Raw genomic sequence first — 15,382 nt, forward strand, 5'->3', positions numbered from 1 at the left:
ATTTGATTTCATTACACAAACGATAACAATTAATGCAAATGACATGCTTTGGGATTTAAGAGACATTTGGGAATAATTTACATCCTCTTTCCATTTCCCCATGAATCTGTTAAACTGAGGTTTTAAATTTTCTATTTGGTGACTAGATAAGTATGGGAAGGAGCGAATGATATAAGAAAAGATTCACCAATGAATATTTGGACCAAATTGTAGAGATTCTTTCCTAATGACTTGATTACAACAAGCTAGACTAGGCTTAAAATAAGCTTGCTTGCCATTTAATATGTTGTTGAAACCCAGCTATTGCTTTAGCATTGAGTGTGAATGAAGCTATTGCATGAAGCCATCCTATAAGTATGTCTGCTACAAGTGACTAGTCCACAGAAATAGAATGGAATGGAATGGAAGGGAGGGGAGGGAGGGGAGAATAGAACAGAACAGAACAGAACAGAACAGAACAGAATAGAATAGAATAGAATAGAATAGAATTCTTTATTGGCCAAGTGTGATTGGACACACAAGGAATTTGTCTTTGGTGCAGATGGTCTCAGTGCACATAAAGACAAATAAAATAGAATATATTCATCAAGAATAAAAAGATACAACACTTAGTGATAGTCAAGGTTACTAATGAGCTAACAAATTGTACTAGGAAACAAATAAAAACAATATAAATTGAAAGATACAAGCAACATGGTTATAGTCATAAGTGGGAAGAGATAGATACTAGGAAGGAAGAGAATAATAATAGTAACATAGTCTTAGTAAATTATTGACAGTGTTGTGGGAATTAGTTGTTTAGCAGAGAGATGGCATGTGGGGGAAAAACTGTCCTTGTGTCTAGTTGTTCTGGTGTGCAGTGCCCTATAGCGTCGTTTTGAGGGTAGAAGTTGAAACCATTTATGTCCAGGATGTGAGGGGTCTGTAGATATTTTCACAGCCCTCTTTTTGACTCATGCAGTGTACAGATCCTCAATGGAAGGCAGGTTGGTAGCCATTGTTTTTTCTGCAGTTCTAATTAATGTTGAATTAGAGATGGTGACTTTTAGTCTCACCTACAAAGCCATTGGATGACCTTGAGCCAGCCACTCTGTCTCAGCACTAAGAAGGCGGCAATACCAAACCACTTCTGAAAAACCTTGCCACGAAAACCACAAGGCCATCTGTAAGAGTCAGACACAATTGAGTGGGAGAAAAAAGCAACAACCCACAACCTACTTAATCTGGTTATTGGAAGAATCCTCTTTCTGGGCTTGCCTAATCGGTTGAATGCTACACTAGGCAAGAGGCCAGATTGTGCACACGTAAAACAACCTTTGCTTATGATAATGGAGCACCTTAAAATTTAGAGGAGCTGATAAGGTGCTGTTCAAATGGAACTGAACTACATGTTGTTATACCAAGTTAAGATTAAACATGCCATGAATATTAAGTCCTGATCAATCCAAGGGATGTACTTAATAGAAGTTTTTTACATCATGGTAGCCATGATGTAAAAAAGATGTGGAGACCCTAGAAAGAGTGCAGAGAAGAGCAACAAAGATGATTAGGGGACTGGAGACTAAAACATATGAAGACCGGTTGCAGGAACTGGGTATGTTTAGCTTAAGAGAAAGAAGGACCAGGGGAGACATGATAGCAGTGTTCCAATATCTCAGGGGTTGCCACAAAGAAGAGGGAGTCAAACTATTCTCCAAGGCACCTGAGGGTAGAACAAGAAGCAATGGGTGGAAACTAATCAAGGAGAGAAGCAACTTAGAACTGAGGAGAAATTTCCTGACAGTGAGAACAATTAATCAGTGGAACATCTTGCCTCCAGAAGTTGTGAATGCCCCAACACTGGAAGTCTTTAAGAAGATGTTGGATAGCCATCTGTCTGAAACGGTAATGGGTTTCCTGCCTAGTCAGGGGGTTGGACTAGAAGACCGCCAAGATCCCTTCTGACTCTGTTATTCTAAATTCTAAAATGTAAAAGATTTCATATGCAACTTTGCCTCCTCCCCTTTTTTCCCCTCCTAGATACACTGACCATCAATTCCAAAGACATGCGTTGGGTCGGTGCCTGGTGGCTTGGGATGTTGATCTGTGGTGCCACCAGTTTCATGTCATCTCTCCCTTTCTGGTTCCTGCCTTACTCTTTGCCACAAGAAGGAGAACAAGTTGTTAAGAAGTCAACGGAGGTTTATGTCATCACTCAAGTCAGCCAGAACAAAATGGAAGCTCCCAGACATCCACAGCTAAAGGTTTCGGAAGTGGCAAAAGGTGGGTTGAATGACCTCTTCACGAGTAGCTCATTCTGAGCTTTGCAACTAAACCTGTGTTCTCCCATCTTTTATTCAATTGCCAGAGTCACTTCCTAGAGTGAGATGGACGGCATATCAATTTAATAAATGAATGCAAATGAAAAGGCTATGGTTTCCAAAAAGACCTTTTGGGAAACATGTTCAGTTTTTAAACATAATTTTATTGGAAAAAATCACAATTAAAAGAGAAAAACGAATAGAAACAAATGGGAAGAGAGAAAAAAAAAGAAAGAGCAGGAAAGAAAAAAAATAGAAAAGTAAAACGAGGACCCTGATTATTGGGGGCAATGTGCTGACTCTGTAAACTGCTTAGAGAGGGCTGTAAAGCACTGTGAAGCGGTATATAAGTATATAAGTCTAACTGCTATTGTTTTTGCTAACTCACTTTGACCCTGGCACTGATTTTACTGGGGCTATAATGTTCAATTGGGACATGGTGGCTCAGTGGCTAAAATGCTGAGCTTGTTGATCAGAAAAGTTGGCAGTTTGGTGGTTCGAATCTCTAGCGCCACTTAACAGAGTGAGCACCCGTTATTTGTCCCAGCTTCTGCAAACCTAGCAGTTCGAAAGCATGTAAAAAAATGCAAGTAGAAGAAATAGGAACGACCTTTGATGGGAAGGTAACAGCATTCCGTGCGCCTTTGGCGTTTAGACATGCTGGCCACATGACCACAGAGACATCTTCGGACATCACTGGCTCCTTGGCTTTGAAACAGAGATGAGCACCGCCCCCTAGAGTCGGGAACAACTAGCACATATATGTGAGGGGAACCTTTACCTTATCTTTATAATGTTTAATTAGTCCTGTCGGATTAGATCATGTCAATAAATCTTAACTATTGTGATGATTTTATTCCAACCGTGTTAATTAACAACTTATTAAATGACTTGATTCTATAATGCATGATTTTTCCACCTTGTAAAAATCATACTTTTTCATTACAAATTTGAACAGGAATCAAAAATAGTTTCAGGGCTAAATAGACCTGATATTGAATTTGCTTAGCCTTTTATCTTATTTACGGTATTTCTTTCTTTTTTTTTTTTGCTATTCCAGATTTCTTTCCTACTTTGAAAAAACTGTTTGGAAACTCCATCTTCCTCATCTATTTGTTCCTTACAGTCCTCCAATACAATTCTCTGGTTGGGGTAATAACCTTTGAATCAAAGTTTATGGAGCAGCAGTTCAACATCTCTGTTTCAAGAGCCATTTTTCTTATTGGTAGGTGAAACTCCTCTTTTTATTATCCATACATCTTCATCCTCCTATTTTCCCCACAACAACTCCTCTTTGAGATAGGTTGGGCTGAGAGACAGAGTGATTGGCCCAAAGATACCCAGCTGCAGTGGTGAAATTCAATTTTTTTCCTACCGGTTCTGTGGGTGTGGCTTGGTGAGTGTGGTGTGGCTTGGTGAGCATGGCTTGGTGGGCATGGCAGGGGAAGGATACTGCAAAATATCCATTCCCTCCCCACTCTGGGGCCAACCGGAGGTGGCATTTGCCGGTTCTCTGAACTAATCAAAATTTCCACTACCGGTTCTCAAGAACCTGTCAGAACCTGCTGGATTTCACCCCTGCCCAGCTGGCTTCATGGGTAAGGCAGGACTAGAATTCACTGTCTCCTAGTGATTAGTCCAAAGTCCCCCAGCTGACTGATGCCTAAGATGGAACTACAACTCACCATCACGTAGTAATTGGCCCAAAGCCATCCAGCTGGCATTCATCCTTAAGATGGGACTGGAGCTCACAGTCTCCTGGTGATTGGCCCAAAGTCACACAGCTGGCTTCCATGCCTAAAATGGGACTAGAATTCACAGTCTCTGTTTCTAATTTGGTGCCTTAACCACTACACAAAACTAATAGACATTCCATGAGATTGAGCAAGCACACAAGATATATTGGACATAATTTTCCTGCAAGAGTGAACTCTGTGTGCATAGAGAGGAGTGCTGGGTGTCAGAGAGAAAGAAGAAGAGTAGGATAGAAGAGAAGGCCAAAGAATATAGCAGGAAATGAGGATGCAGGAGTGTTAGAAGAAAAAACAACGGCCATTCTCAATTTTGGTTCTCACCAGACTCATCAAATTTGGTTCTGACCTCACCCACAACTGGCATTTTCTGTGACCCTGTCAAAATGAGGCAGATAATTACCATATTTTTCGGAGTATAAGACTAATCTTTTTCCCTCAAAAAAGAGGGTGAAAATCTGGGTGCATCTCATACATTGAATACAGCATTTTTTGCTTCACAAAACCCTTCACCAAAATGGCCGTACGTAGCCTTTAGGAGGCTTCCAGTGTCCTCCTGGGAGCTGCGGAGGGCAGAAATGAACGAAAAACAGGCTGGTTTTTGCTTGTTTTTGCCCCCCCCCGAACCCCCCCCAGGAGCACCCTGCAAGCCTCCTAAAGGCTATGCAGGCCCCAAACAGGCCATTGTTGGGAGGTCTGCAGAGGGCAAAAACTTTTTTTTTTCCAATTTGCCTCTTCAAAATCTTGGTATGTCTTATACTTCACTGCGTCTTATACTCCGAAAACTATGGTATTACAGGTACTTCTTGTCTTACAGCCACAACTGAGTTCAAACTTTCTAAGCAAGACAGTTGTTAAAGGGAGCTTCGCCTCATTTTATGACCTTTCTTGCCGCAGTTCTTAAGTAAATCACTGCAGTTGTTGACTTAGTTACCCAGCTGTTAAGTGGCTTTGGCTTCTCCATTGACTTTGCTCATCAGAAAGGGATCATTTGCAGGGGTGGGTTCGGGTTTCTGTTACTGCCGGTTTGCTCAGGGGTGCGCTTCACGTGTGCGTACACTTGAGGCGCGCTATGAGGGCATGTGCAGAAGTAAACAAGATTGCTTCTGTGTACGCGCAGAAGCAAAAACCAAGATGGTGGCACCTATGCCGCTGCCGATAAAACCAGTTCAGGGTGTCTGTGTCCGGCAGAGTTACTACCTACTCGGCCGAACTGGTCCAAAACCGTAGGAACCCACCTCTGATCATGTGACCCCAGGACATTGCAACCCTAATAAATATGAGTCAGTTGTTCAGATCACATGACTATGGGGATGCGGCAAGGGCCGTTGGTGTAAAACATGGCCCTAAGTCCCTTTTCCCAGTGCTGTTGTAGCTTTGAATGCTCACTAAACCAATGGTTGTAAGCGGAGGACTACCTGCACTCCTGGCAATGGCTGATGGTAGCCGTTATTCTGAAGAAGGACATGGGTTTTGTGTTGAGTGATGATGCGTGAAATGATGCCGTTGCTCCCTCTCCGTAGGTGTGATCGTCTTACCTATCACCATTGTGGGGATGTTCCTGGGAGGTTTTATCATCAAGAAGTTCAAACTGCACATCACCGCCATGGCAAAGTTTGCCTGCATCACTTTTGTGACAGGCTTCCTGCTAAACCTCTTTTACTTTGGTGCCAGTTGCCAAGTGCTTCAAGTGGCTGGTTTGACCGTCAACTACTCTGGGTTTGTCACCTGCTTCATATTTGGGGAGGGGGGTGATGGGAGGGAGAGGCACTTAACACATGCTTTTGAGCCGCAGTGGTACAGTGGTTAGAATGCAGGACCTGCAGGGTTAAGGAATATAATTTAAACCTTTGTAATTAATAATGATGGATCGTGGCCTTTCCTGGCAGTATACTTCTGAATAAGCAAAAATAAACCCGAAGAAAGATCTAATAAAAACATTTTTAATATAAAAGAAAGTAAAAATACAAACTTGCTAACTGAATTAATTACATCTTGGCAGGAGCTATGTGCCTGCCTCCTTCGGCAGGTGAACAGAAGATCAGAAGAGAAAGTTGAGGAGGAATGTAAAAGTGCATGCGCAGTAAATCATTTGCAGATAAGAACTGTGACCTGCGCAGTAAATGTTCAGCGCAGCTAGGAAACCAATTAACGCAGTGACATGCAGGCTACTTCTGCTGACTGCTGTCTGACTGCAATTTGGCAGTTCGAATCTCACCAGGCTCAAGGTTGACTCCGCCTTCCATCCTTCCGAGGTGGTAATTTAACAACCAGTTTGCCTGAACCAGTGCAAACGGGCTGAACCACACCACTGAGCTAGTCCTTGACTTGTAACCGACCATTCAAAGTTACAGCCGAATCAAAATGGGCCTTATGACCAGCATTGGAAGATCTAAAACTGCCTCTATAACAAGCCATGGTTTCCCTTAATGCCTGCGGTGTTTGCTTAACTACTATAAAAAGGTAGTAAAATCTGATTGGTCATGTGACCAACCCATTTTACAACCCTTATGACTTATGATCATAATGGGCAGCTTTCACTGTGTGGTTGTAACTTGAGGACTATCCATAAGCTGAGGGCAGAGTGGGGAGGGGAACCAATGAGAGAATTTTGGAAAGAAATCCTCAATCACCCTGAGAATAAGGTAGAAAACATATACCTCTTTCCCTTTGATGATTTTCCCATAAGAAGGTACAAAGTAGATTAAAGCACAGGTTTTTATTTGGGGGGGGGGGGGGAACAATCATCATTTCAACAGATTCAAAAGTGTCCTTTCTGGGATAATTTAGTCTTATTGGTCTCTTTGGAGATCCCTCTTTCTTGCAACAAGAGTTGTTTCTAACTCTTTGTTATCCTTCTGCAACCTCTCATTCTTACCTCTTATGCATGGATGGCATTGTTTTGGCTGAGAATAAGGTCTATCTTTCCCTCTTTGGATTGCTAATGGCTCCATCACTATTCCTGTAGCATCGAAGAAGTGTCCTTCTACAAAGAGAAGCCGTTATCTGTCTGCAACTCTAACTGTGGCTGTGAAACGACCCACTGGGACCCAGTTTGTGGAGACAATGGTATCACCTACATGAACCCATGTTTAGCTGGCTGCAAAACATCCGTGGGAAGTGGAAAGGATTTGGTAAATGCAGAGATGTTATACTATATGCCTACAATGGAAAGGAAATTAGTCCTCATTATCTGTCTGTCTGTCCGTCCGTCCGTCCATCCATCCATCCATCCATCCATCCATCCATCCATCCATCCATCCATCCATCCATCCATCTATCTATCTATCTATCTATCTATCTATCTATCTATCATCCATCCACCCACCCACCCACCCACCCACCCACCCATCCAGTTATCTATCTATCATCCATCCATCCATCATCCAATCCATCCATCCATCCATCCATCTATCATCCACCCACCCACCCACCCACCCACCCACCCACCCATCCATTTATCTATCTATCATCCATCCATCCATCATCCAATCCATCCATCCATCCATCTATCATCCATCCATCCACCCACCCACCCACCCACCCACCCACCCACCCACCCATCCATCCATCCATCTATCTATCTATCTATCTATCTATCTATCTATCATCCATCCACCCACCCACCCATCCATCCATCCATCCATTTATCTATCTATCATCCATCCATCCATCATCCAATCCATCCATCCATCCATCTATCATCCATCCACCCACCCACCCACCCACCCACCCACCCACCCACCCACCCATCTATCTATCTATCTATCTATCTATCTATCTATCTATCTATCTATCATCCATATCCAACTCTGTTATTCTGTTATTCTGATGCAGGACCTACTTCATAACGCAGATACATTTATTGTGGCTTTACTGAACAATTGATACCCTGTGGTGCGAGTTTCATTGATGTAGCTGATGAATACGTAGGAGCAGAGAACAAGCTCTTGTTTTTAAATGATAATTTACCTTATTTTTATACTCCGCGTGGGCAAAGCAAGGGTTGGATTAGAAGACCTCTAAGGTCTCTTTTAATTCAGTTAATCTGTTACTCTGGAGATGATTAACATTCCTAGAAACCATTAATTACATTGCTTGCCTAGAATCATTCAGATAGAAATTTGGAAATGTAGACCCTTCCAGGCCTTTACTTCATTTTTCTTTTATCTTGCAGGTATTTCAAAACTGCAGTTGTCTAGGAGTTACAGGAGCTGGTAATTTTTCAGCAGTGCTGGGTCAATGTCCGAGGGATAATTGTACAAAAGAATTCCCTTACTTTTTAGCGTTGTTGTCCATAATTGCATTTATCTTCTCTTTGGGAGGAACGCCAACGTATATGCTTATGTTTAGGTGAAGACTTCTTTCATTCTTTCCTCCGTCCTTTTTTAAAGCTTCGGGGGGCAAACTGGTGTAATACTGTAAAAAATAATACTGTAAAAAATAATACTGTAAAAAATAATACTGTAAAAAATACCGTAAAATCATACCCTTCCGTTCGTTGCTTGTTTTGCCTCTCCATCTGAGTATCAAAAGGCAGTTCTCAGATTTCAAACACATTACTGTATTTTATTTCCTTTTATTTATTCTGCCAGCTTCAATACAGGTAGTCCTCAACGTAGGGTCAGGGGGTGCAGTGGTTAGAGTGTAGTACTACAGGCTACTTCAGCTGACTGCTAGCTGCAGTTCAGCAGTTCAAATCTCACCAGGCTCAAGGTTGACTCAGCCTTCCATCCTTCCGAGGTGGGTAAAATGAGGACCCAGGTTGTTGGGGGCAAGAGGCTGACTCTGTAAACCGCTTAGAGAGGGTTGTAAAGCACTGTGAAGCGGTATATAAGTCTAAGAGCTATTGCTATTGTCTAACAATCGTTCTAAGTTACGATAGACAGACTTTCGGCTTACCATGAGCCACGGTGGCACAGTGGTCAGAATGCAGTATTGCAGGTTAATTCTGCCAACCGCAGGGAGTTTGATCGTCACTGAGGCTCAAGGATGACTTATCCTTCCAAGGTCTGTAAAATGAGGACCTGGATTGCTGGGGGCAATAGGCTGGCTCTGTAAACCGCTTAGAGAGGGCTGTAAAGCACTGTAGAGCGGTATATAAGTCGAAGTGTTAGTGCTAGTGCAACCTGTATTCAAAATCAAAAGTTGTAATTTCACATCACCAGGATTTGCCCACACTTATTTATTTAATTTTTAATCCAAAGACTTGTGGGTGAGTAGCAACACCCTAAAATAAAATTTAAAAATGATACAAAGATTAAAATGACGTTAACAAATAGGATAAGAAGAAAACATTTTATTTATGTTTACATTTAAGGATATTTAATTTATGCTGATGGATTGTTTTTTTTCCAATGGGTGAGCTTTAAGCCTGTGCTTAAATTGAGTCAGGGCTGAGATGATATTTGATTGCACACATTCCAGTTGGTTTTAATTCTGAACCATACCAGGAAATTATGCTGACTGGTTTGTTTTCGGTTTTCATTTCTTTATTTATTTATTTATTTATTATTATTATTATTATTATTATTATTATTATTATTATTATTATTATTAAGATTTTTTCCTCATCAAAACACAAATTTAAAGCAAAAAATAAAAAAGAGAAAGAGAATAAAAAAGAAAAAAGGAAAAACACCAGAAAAAAATGATAGAAAAAGATTTTTTTAAAAACATCCAACCAATATTTACAATCTTATTTTCCGCCTTCTCTCTAGAATTTATTTATTTCAATATTCCTTGTCTAAACTCACGTTAGAACTTCTCCCCTTCATCTTTTTTTCAGATCGGTTTCACCAGATTTGAAATCTTTTGCTGTGGGCATTGAAGCTTTATGTGGAAGAGTCCTTGGTAAATAGATTCCAGATTCCATTTTAGTTTTTAAGCAAATAACCTTAGCTATTATCCATGAGATGCTCAATATTTTGGAGAGAAACTGAATAATGTGGTATCCTAGGAGTAACATAAGCTGATCATCTGTATAATGTCAATTTCCGGACACCTGTTTTAAAGCTGCTGTTGATGAAGGCATAGGCACCCCACTCTTTTAAGCTTCTCTTGTGCTCATGGTTGCTTAAGTCTTACTCAGTTTAAGCAAGACCTCTGGACCAGTTTGGCAATTTCTTGAAAAGGTTAGACTTGAAAAACTGGGCTCCTTCAGTCTAGACTGCAAGCTGCCATTGGACAATTTCTTTGCTGCGGTCACTTCACTTACTTAATCTCTCTGGGCTGACAGAATTCTAGGAGTAATAATTCAAGATGGCAGCTAACTTTCACTTCCTCTTCTTAACCTCTCTTGATTGACAGAATCCCAAGAGAAATCCATAGGGAAGCGATGGTCAAGATAGCAGCCTACTGTCACTTCATAACCTCTCTTGAGTGACAGAATCCCAATTCAAATCCATAGGGAGGTGATGGTCAAATAATTCAAGATGGCAGCCTACTGTCACTTCATCTTTTTAACCTCTCTTGAGTGACAGAATCCCAATTGAAATCCATAGGGAAGCAATGGTGAAATAATTCAAGATGGCAGACATACCTGCACAGATAGTCCCCACCTGCTCCTTTTTTCCCATCACACATATAAAAAAGAGGAGGGACTCATAACTATTTATCAATTTCATTATTTTACCGTTGTCCTCCGTGTGATGTTTCTTGAGGGAAACCCCTGCTGCGCTCTTTTAAAGTAAATGCTAAACTGGTAATCAACCAAATAAACAAGATGGCGGTCCTAATTGATCATCAAATTGACCAGGCTTTGCATCTCAGCATTCCACCAGTAAAGTTATTAAAAAAGAAGAAAATGTATAGGGCACCAAATGAGCATCTACAGGTAGTCCTCAATTTACAACCCTTTAGAGACCATTCGAAGTTATGACAGACCTTCCCACAGGTACTTATGACCCGGCCAACCAACATTTACATCCATTTTTAGTGTCCCATGACATCTCATGACATCATTTTACAATGTTTTTGTAGAAAATTGGCATTTACTTCTGTCTTTCAGCAAAAATTAGCGCATAATGGGTTTGCATTACAACTGTGGTGATCCCTTGACCATCCCCCCCCAAAAAAATTAGATCATTAAAAATGGTCATGTGGTAACTTATTGTATGGCTGTCATGACTTAGTATCATAATTGGCAGAATCCATTTTAGTTTAGATTGGAGACTATCTGTATTATGAACCAGCTGAATCAGACAGTTTATTACTGGCTCAGGTGATTTATACAAAAGAACATCATGTTGAAAATGGAGGATCAAAATGTGCCTGTAGATGTCATTTGCAGTGACCGGGGGACAGAAGTTAGAACAGGATGTCCATTCCACATTATTTATACATACAGCCAATAGTCTCTGCACAGTCTGGAAATACGACTCCAACCAAGGTCCTTAGCACTTCCTACACCTTGTGGTGTTTTTTTTTAGGAGTTTAACATAAGCCATTAAGTTCTCACTGCACATCCTCGGTCACTAAGTTTTTGTTCCTCTCAAACCTTGCTGAATAAGTCTGTCTTACGTGTCTCTTTTGTCCTTTCAGGAGGGCTTCCTGCACCAATTTACTTTGGAGCTTTGATTGACCAGACCTGCTTGAAATGGGGTGTGAAAACCTGTGGTGGATCTGGGGCTTGCAGGGTATATGATACCAAAGCATTCAGGTAAACCTCAAAGGAGGAAAAGAGTCGACAGTCTAAAATGGGCTGAATTGTGAATTTCTGTTGTGTTGGGTGTGGATGAGTAAATCTCTGCACTATTTTCACACTTTAAATAAGGATGGAGTCCTCTCAGGGAATACATGTTACAGGTTCATAGGTTTTTTATTTGTATTAATCTAGCTTTCAATGAGAGGTAGGTAGGTAGGTAGGTAGGTAGGTAGGTAGGTAGGTAGGTAGGTAGGAAGGAAGGAAGGAAGGAAGGAAGGAAGGAAGGAAGGAAGGAAGGAAGGAAGGAAGGAATGGAAGCAAATATAGTGTTGGATGGATGCAAAAAAAGGAAGACTTGAAGCAAAGAGAGGATGGATGGATGGATGGATGGATGGATGGATGGATGGGAGGGAGGGAGAGAGGGAGGAGGGAGGAAGGGAAGAAGGAAGGAAGAAAGGAAGGAAGGAAGAAGGAAAGGACAAGAGCAAGAACATTGGCAGAAAGAAATGCACAGGAAAGAAAAAGAATATGAGACAGTGGTGGGTTCTGGACCTGGCATTGGCCACATGGACGCTCCGCGCGGTGCGTGCATGTGTTGTAGCTACAAATGATGCTTCCGCCAGCCGCCGTGATGCTCCAGCTGTTCGGCGGAGCGTCGCGCAAGCGCTGTACATGCCATGCGCGTGAGCGGAAGTGTCGAAAGCTTTAAAACATGGTAACGAGCATGGGCGGGAGGGTGGGCCCTCCAGAGCACCATACCGGAACGGTATCCGGTGCTCCGGGTAGGCTCTGGTACGCCCATACCTGGGCGTACCGCCTACAACCCACCACTGATATGAGAGCACAATTCAGTAATGAAGTGAGACTGCAGTATAGCTCCATAATTTTAGTCTGCGTTCACACAACACACTAAACCCAAACTAGTCAGACTGCACTCTAGAACTTAGCTACTGTTAACACTCTGATATGGACCTATTTAATTGTGGTTTATGAAATAAACCATTATCGGGCAAAACATGACTGCCTGATATGTGAATACTGTAGGGTTTCCTTCTCTTGAAAGGCTAAGATCATTATTGATCTCTAAAGATGAAGATGCTAGACCTTTACTTCTGGGAAACATTTCTGCTCTGTTCCAACTCAGCTTGTTCTCCCTCTGTTTTTTATCCCCTCTCCTAGAAATGTCTACCTTGGGGTCATTGCTGCACTAAGATTTGGAAGCTTCTTTCTTTATATCATCCTTTGCAGTTTAATCATAAAACGTTGCAGGCAAGGCAATCAAATGATGAAGGACATCAAAACTGGGGAAGTACCTGATGTTAAGTTGTCCAATATCAGTCCAAAGACAGAAGTGTCTGCTCACAAGGAGATGCAAGTCACTGGAGACACTCCTTTTTGAAAATTGTCTTGAATGCTCATGCAGACATGGCTACAAATTAGGGACTCATCATGAGCACGGTGGAGCTCCTAACCACACTATTCCTTGGCCAAGCCAAAGCTCTGCCAGTCATTGGGGTTAGACATTGACATTAGCATCAAGTGTCGCTTCAGAAAGAAGAATCTGGAACTCAGCCTAAGTTCAAGAAGGCCTTAGATCCTGAGGAAGATATCCGAGGAGTTCCCATTAATGATCCAACTGAGATTGTGATATGACTCCTGGGTGAAACATGGTGGACTTGGGAATTCATAAACCACAGGGCTTGTTAAAATTGTGCAGTGCCATGTCAAGTCTGGAACAATGACGTGGAAGTTGGAAAAGGAAGATGTGGTTTTGGGAACACAAAATGTGAACTCTATGTTGCATCATAATGAAACCATGGAGGAGATCATTTTGTTGACTTAAACAACTTCTCCTCGTCCTTCTTCAGTGCTAAATTTCCAAGAACCTCTTCCCTTCTGGAAAATTTTTTTCCTTTCTGGTTTGGGATCTCAACACCAAGGGTGTCCAACCTTGGCAACGTTAAGACCTGTGGACTTCAACTCCCAGAATTCCCCGTGCTCGCTGAGGAATTCTGGGAGTTGAAGTCCACAGGTTTTGAAGTTGCCAGGGTTGGACACCATTGCTCTACCCAAAGTTTACACAAGTAAAGTATATTGGCTAATTTAGTTCCTCGAAACCATTACTGTGCAAATTGCTGGTTATTGCAGTGTGGAAATGACCAGTGTATATGATTCACAAGTCGTGAAGGTGCCACAACAGCAGATGTCACTAAGAATCATGTCTTTCTTTCAAGAGATAATGACTGCCACATCCAGCAGATAACCTTGGTTAACTCAATATCCTATGTTTGTTTGTTTGTTTGACTGAACTGTAAGCTAAATTTTCCAGTTTGGCCTGATTCATATAACAGCATAAGCCATAAATTAACCAAAGACATTTTGGACAAGAGCAATGTGAAAACGCACAATTGAAAAGACATATTCTGATGTTTTTGGTTTCTATCACTTCATTGTTTAGCCTTTTAATGAGTTTACAGCTGTTTTTACCTTTTTTCACTTAGTAACGTAAGAAACTTCAGCTGTGTTTACACAACACACTGATCCATAGATTACAAAGGAGTTTAATTTCATTTTGTCCTACAGAAATGATTGTGTAAATTATAAACTAACCTCCCATTGTTAATTTATAATTTGGTTTTCACAAAATAGCTTGTGGTTTTCCCACAGTAGTTTATGGTTCATATGAACCTGGCAGAGGTGGATTTTTGCTGGTTCACCCCCCCCCCCCACCGGATCGGGCAAAATGGAAGTGGTGGCAGCAGAAGGCTCTGCCCACATGCACAGATGCTTTTGCGCATGCGCAGAAGCATTGCCCACACAGGAGCGAACCAGTAATAAAATAAATTGAAACCCACCACTGGAACCCGGCTATAGAGAGAAGAAAGATTTGGGGAAAATGTCGGAGTGGGGGTGGAAATTGAGATTCTGAAATGGCGGCGACTTCAACATCCTTTGCTAATGGATCTGTTGCAAAAACTAACAAAGAAGGTCTCAGAGAGTAATTTTAGACAGCTGATTTTCTGGTTTGATTCTCCCCCCCCCCCCCGACATTTTCAGCAGCGATAATGTTGTCTCATTAGGGTGATGAGAAATCATACCTTTATATATATATATATATAAAGAAAAGAAAATTAGCGGACACCATTTAATTGCGCATTGTGGGAACGGTTCTGCCTTCCATCAAGAAATACTTTAATTTCCTGGATACATTACTGCAACCTGCTAAAAGCCCTCAAAATAGAGTAGCTTTCAAATAAAAGAAGGGTCAGCTTTCAAGTATTTTTATTTCTTCCTCGTTAATTGGGGAAGGTGGGGTGATGCAATAGGAAGTGCCTCTTCTTCTTTTTTAGGACAAAAATGGAAGGAATGCCCCATGAACAGGCGAAATCATTGTGTAGCTTTAAAAGAAAGCAGATTTTACGTATAAGATCATGGTTAGAGATGAGTTTCAGGTATTAGTTTATCACATCTTTCTTTCCTTTTTTTACATTACTAATTACTAAACCTACTCTGTTATTTATTCAGCCGTTTTATAATAGGGATGGGAGATCTGTGATCTTCCAGAAATGCTGCTGGAGTAGAACTCTCATCAGTGCCTGGAGAACCACTTCAGGGTCATGGCAGGCCTGAGTTGCTGCTCGGTCCAGTGGACCAGGCCACCAAACCACTACCGGTTTGACTGAACC

General features: G+C 41.5%; 1 protein-coding gene across 3 annotated transcripts in view; it reads left to right on the plus strand.

Moving 5' to 3' along the window:
• LOC309394533 (solute carrier organic anion transporter family member 1C1-like) overlaps positions 1-15,382 on the plus strand; it is a 32,713-nt gene that overhangs the window by 16,694 nt on the left and 637 nt on the right. For 2 of the 3 annotated variants that reach the window (XM_081957831.1, XM_081957832.1), the window contains exons 9-16: positions 2,020-2,262; positions 3,361-3,525; positions 5,575-5,770; positions 7,020-7,185; positions 8,229-8,404; positions 9,840-9,904; positions 11,594-11,711; positions 12,876-15,382. The exon at positions 12,876-15,382 is cut by the window's right edge and continues 637 nt beyond it. In XM_081957831.1, coding sequence (XP_081813957.1) covers positions 2,020-2,262; positions 3,361-3,525; positions 5,575-5,770; positions 7,020-7,185; positions 8,229-8,404; positions 9,840-9,904; positions 11,594-11,711; positions 12,876-13,095 — 1,349 coding nt within the window. In that variant the 3' untranslated portion in view covers positions 13,096-15,382. The remainder of the gene's footprint in view (positions 1-2,019; positions 2,263-3,360; positions 3,526-5,574; positions 5,771-7,019; positions 7,186-8,228; positions 8,405-9,839; positions 9,905-11,593; positions 11,712-12,875) is intronic. The other variant, XM_081957833.1, reaches the window with a different exon arrangement.

Source organism: Natrix helvetica, assembly GCF_964273705.1.
Source record: "Natrix helvetica genome assembly, chromosome: 6".
NCBI lineage: Eukaryota > Metazoa > Chordata > Lepidosauria > Squamata > Natricidae > Natrix > Natrix helvetica.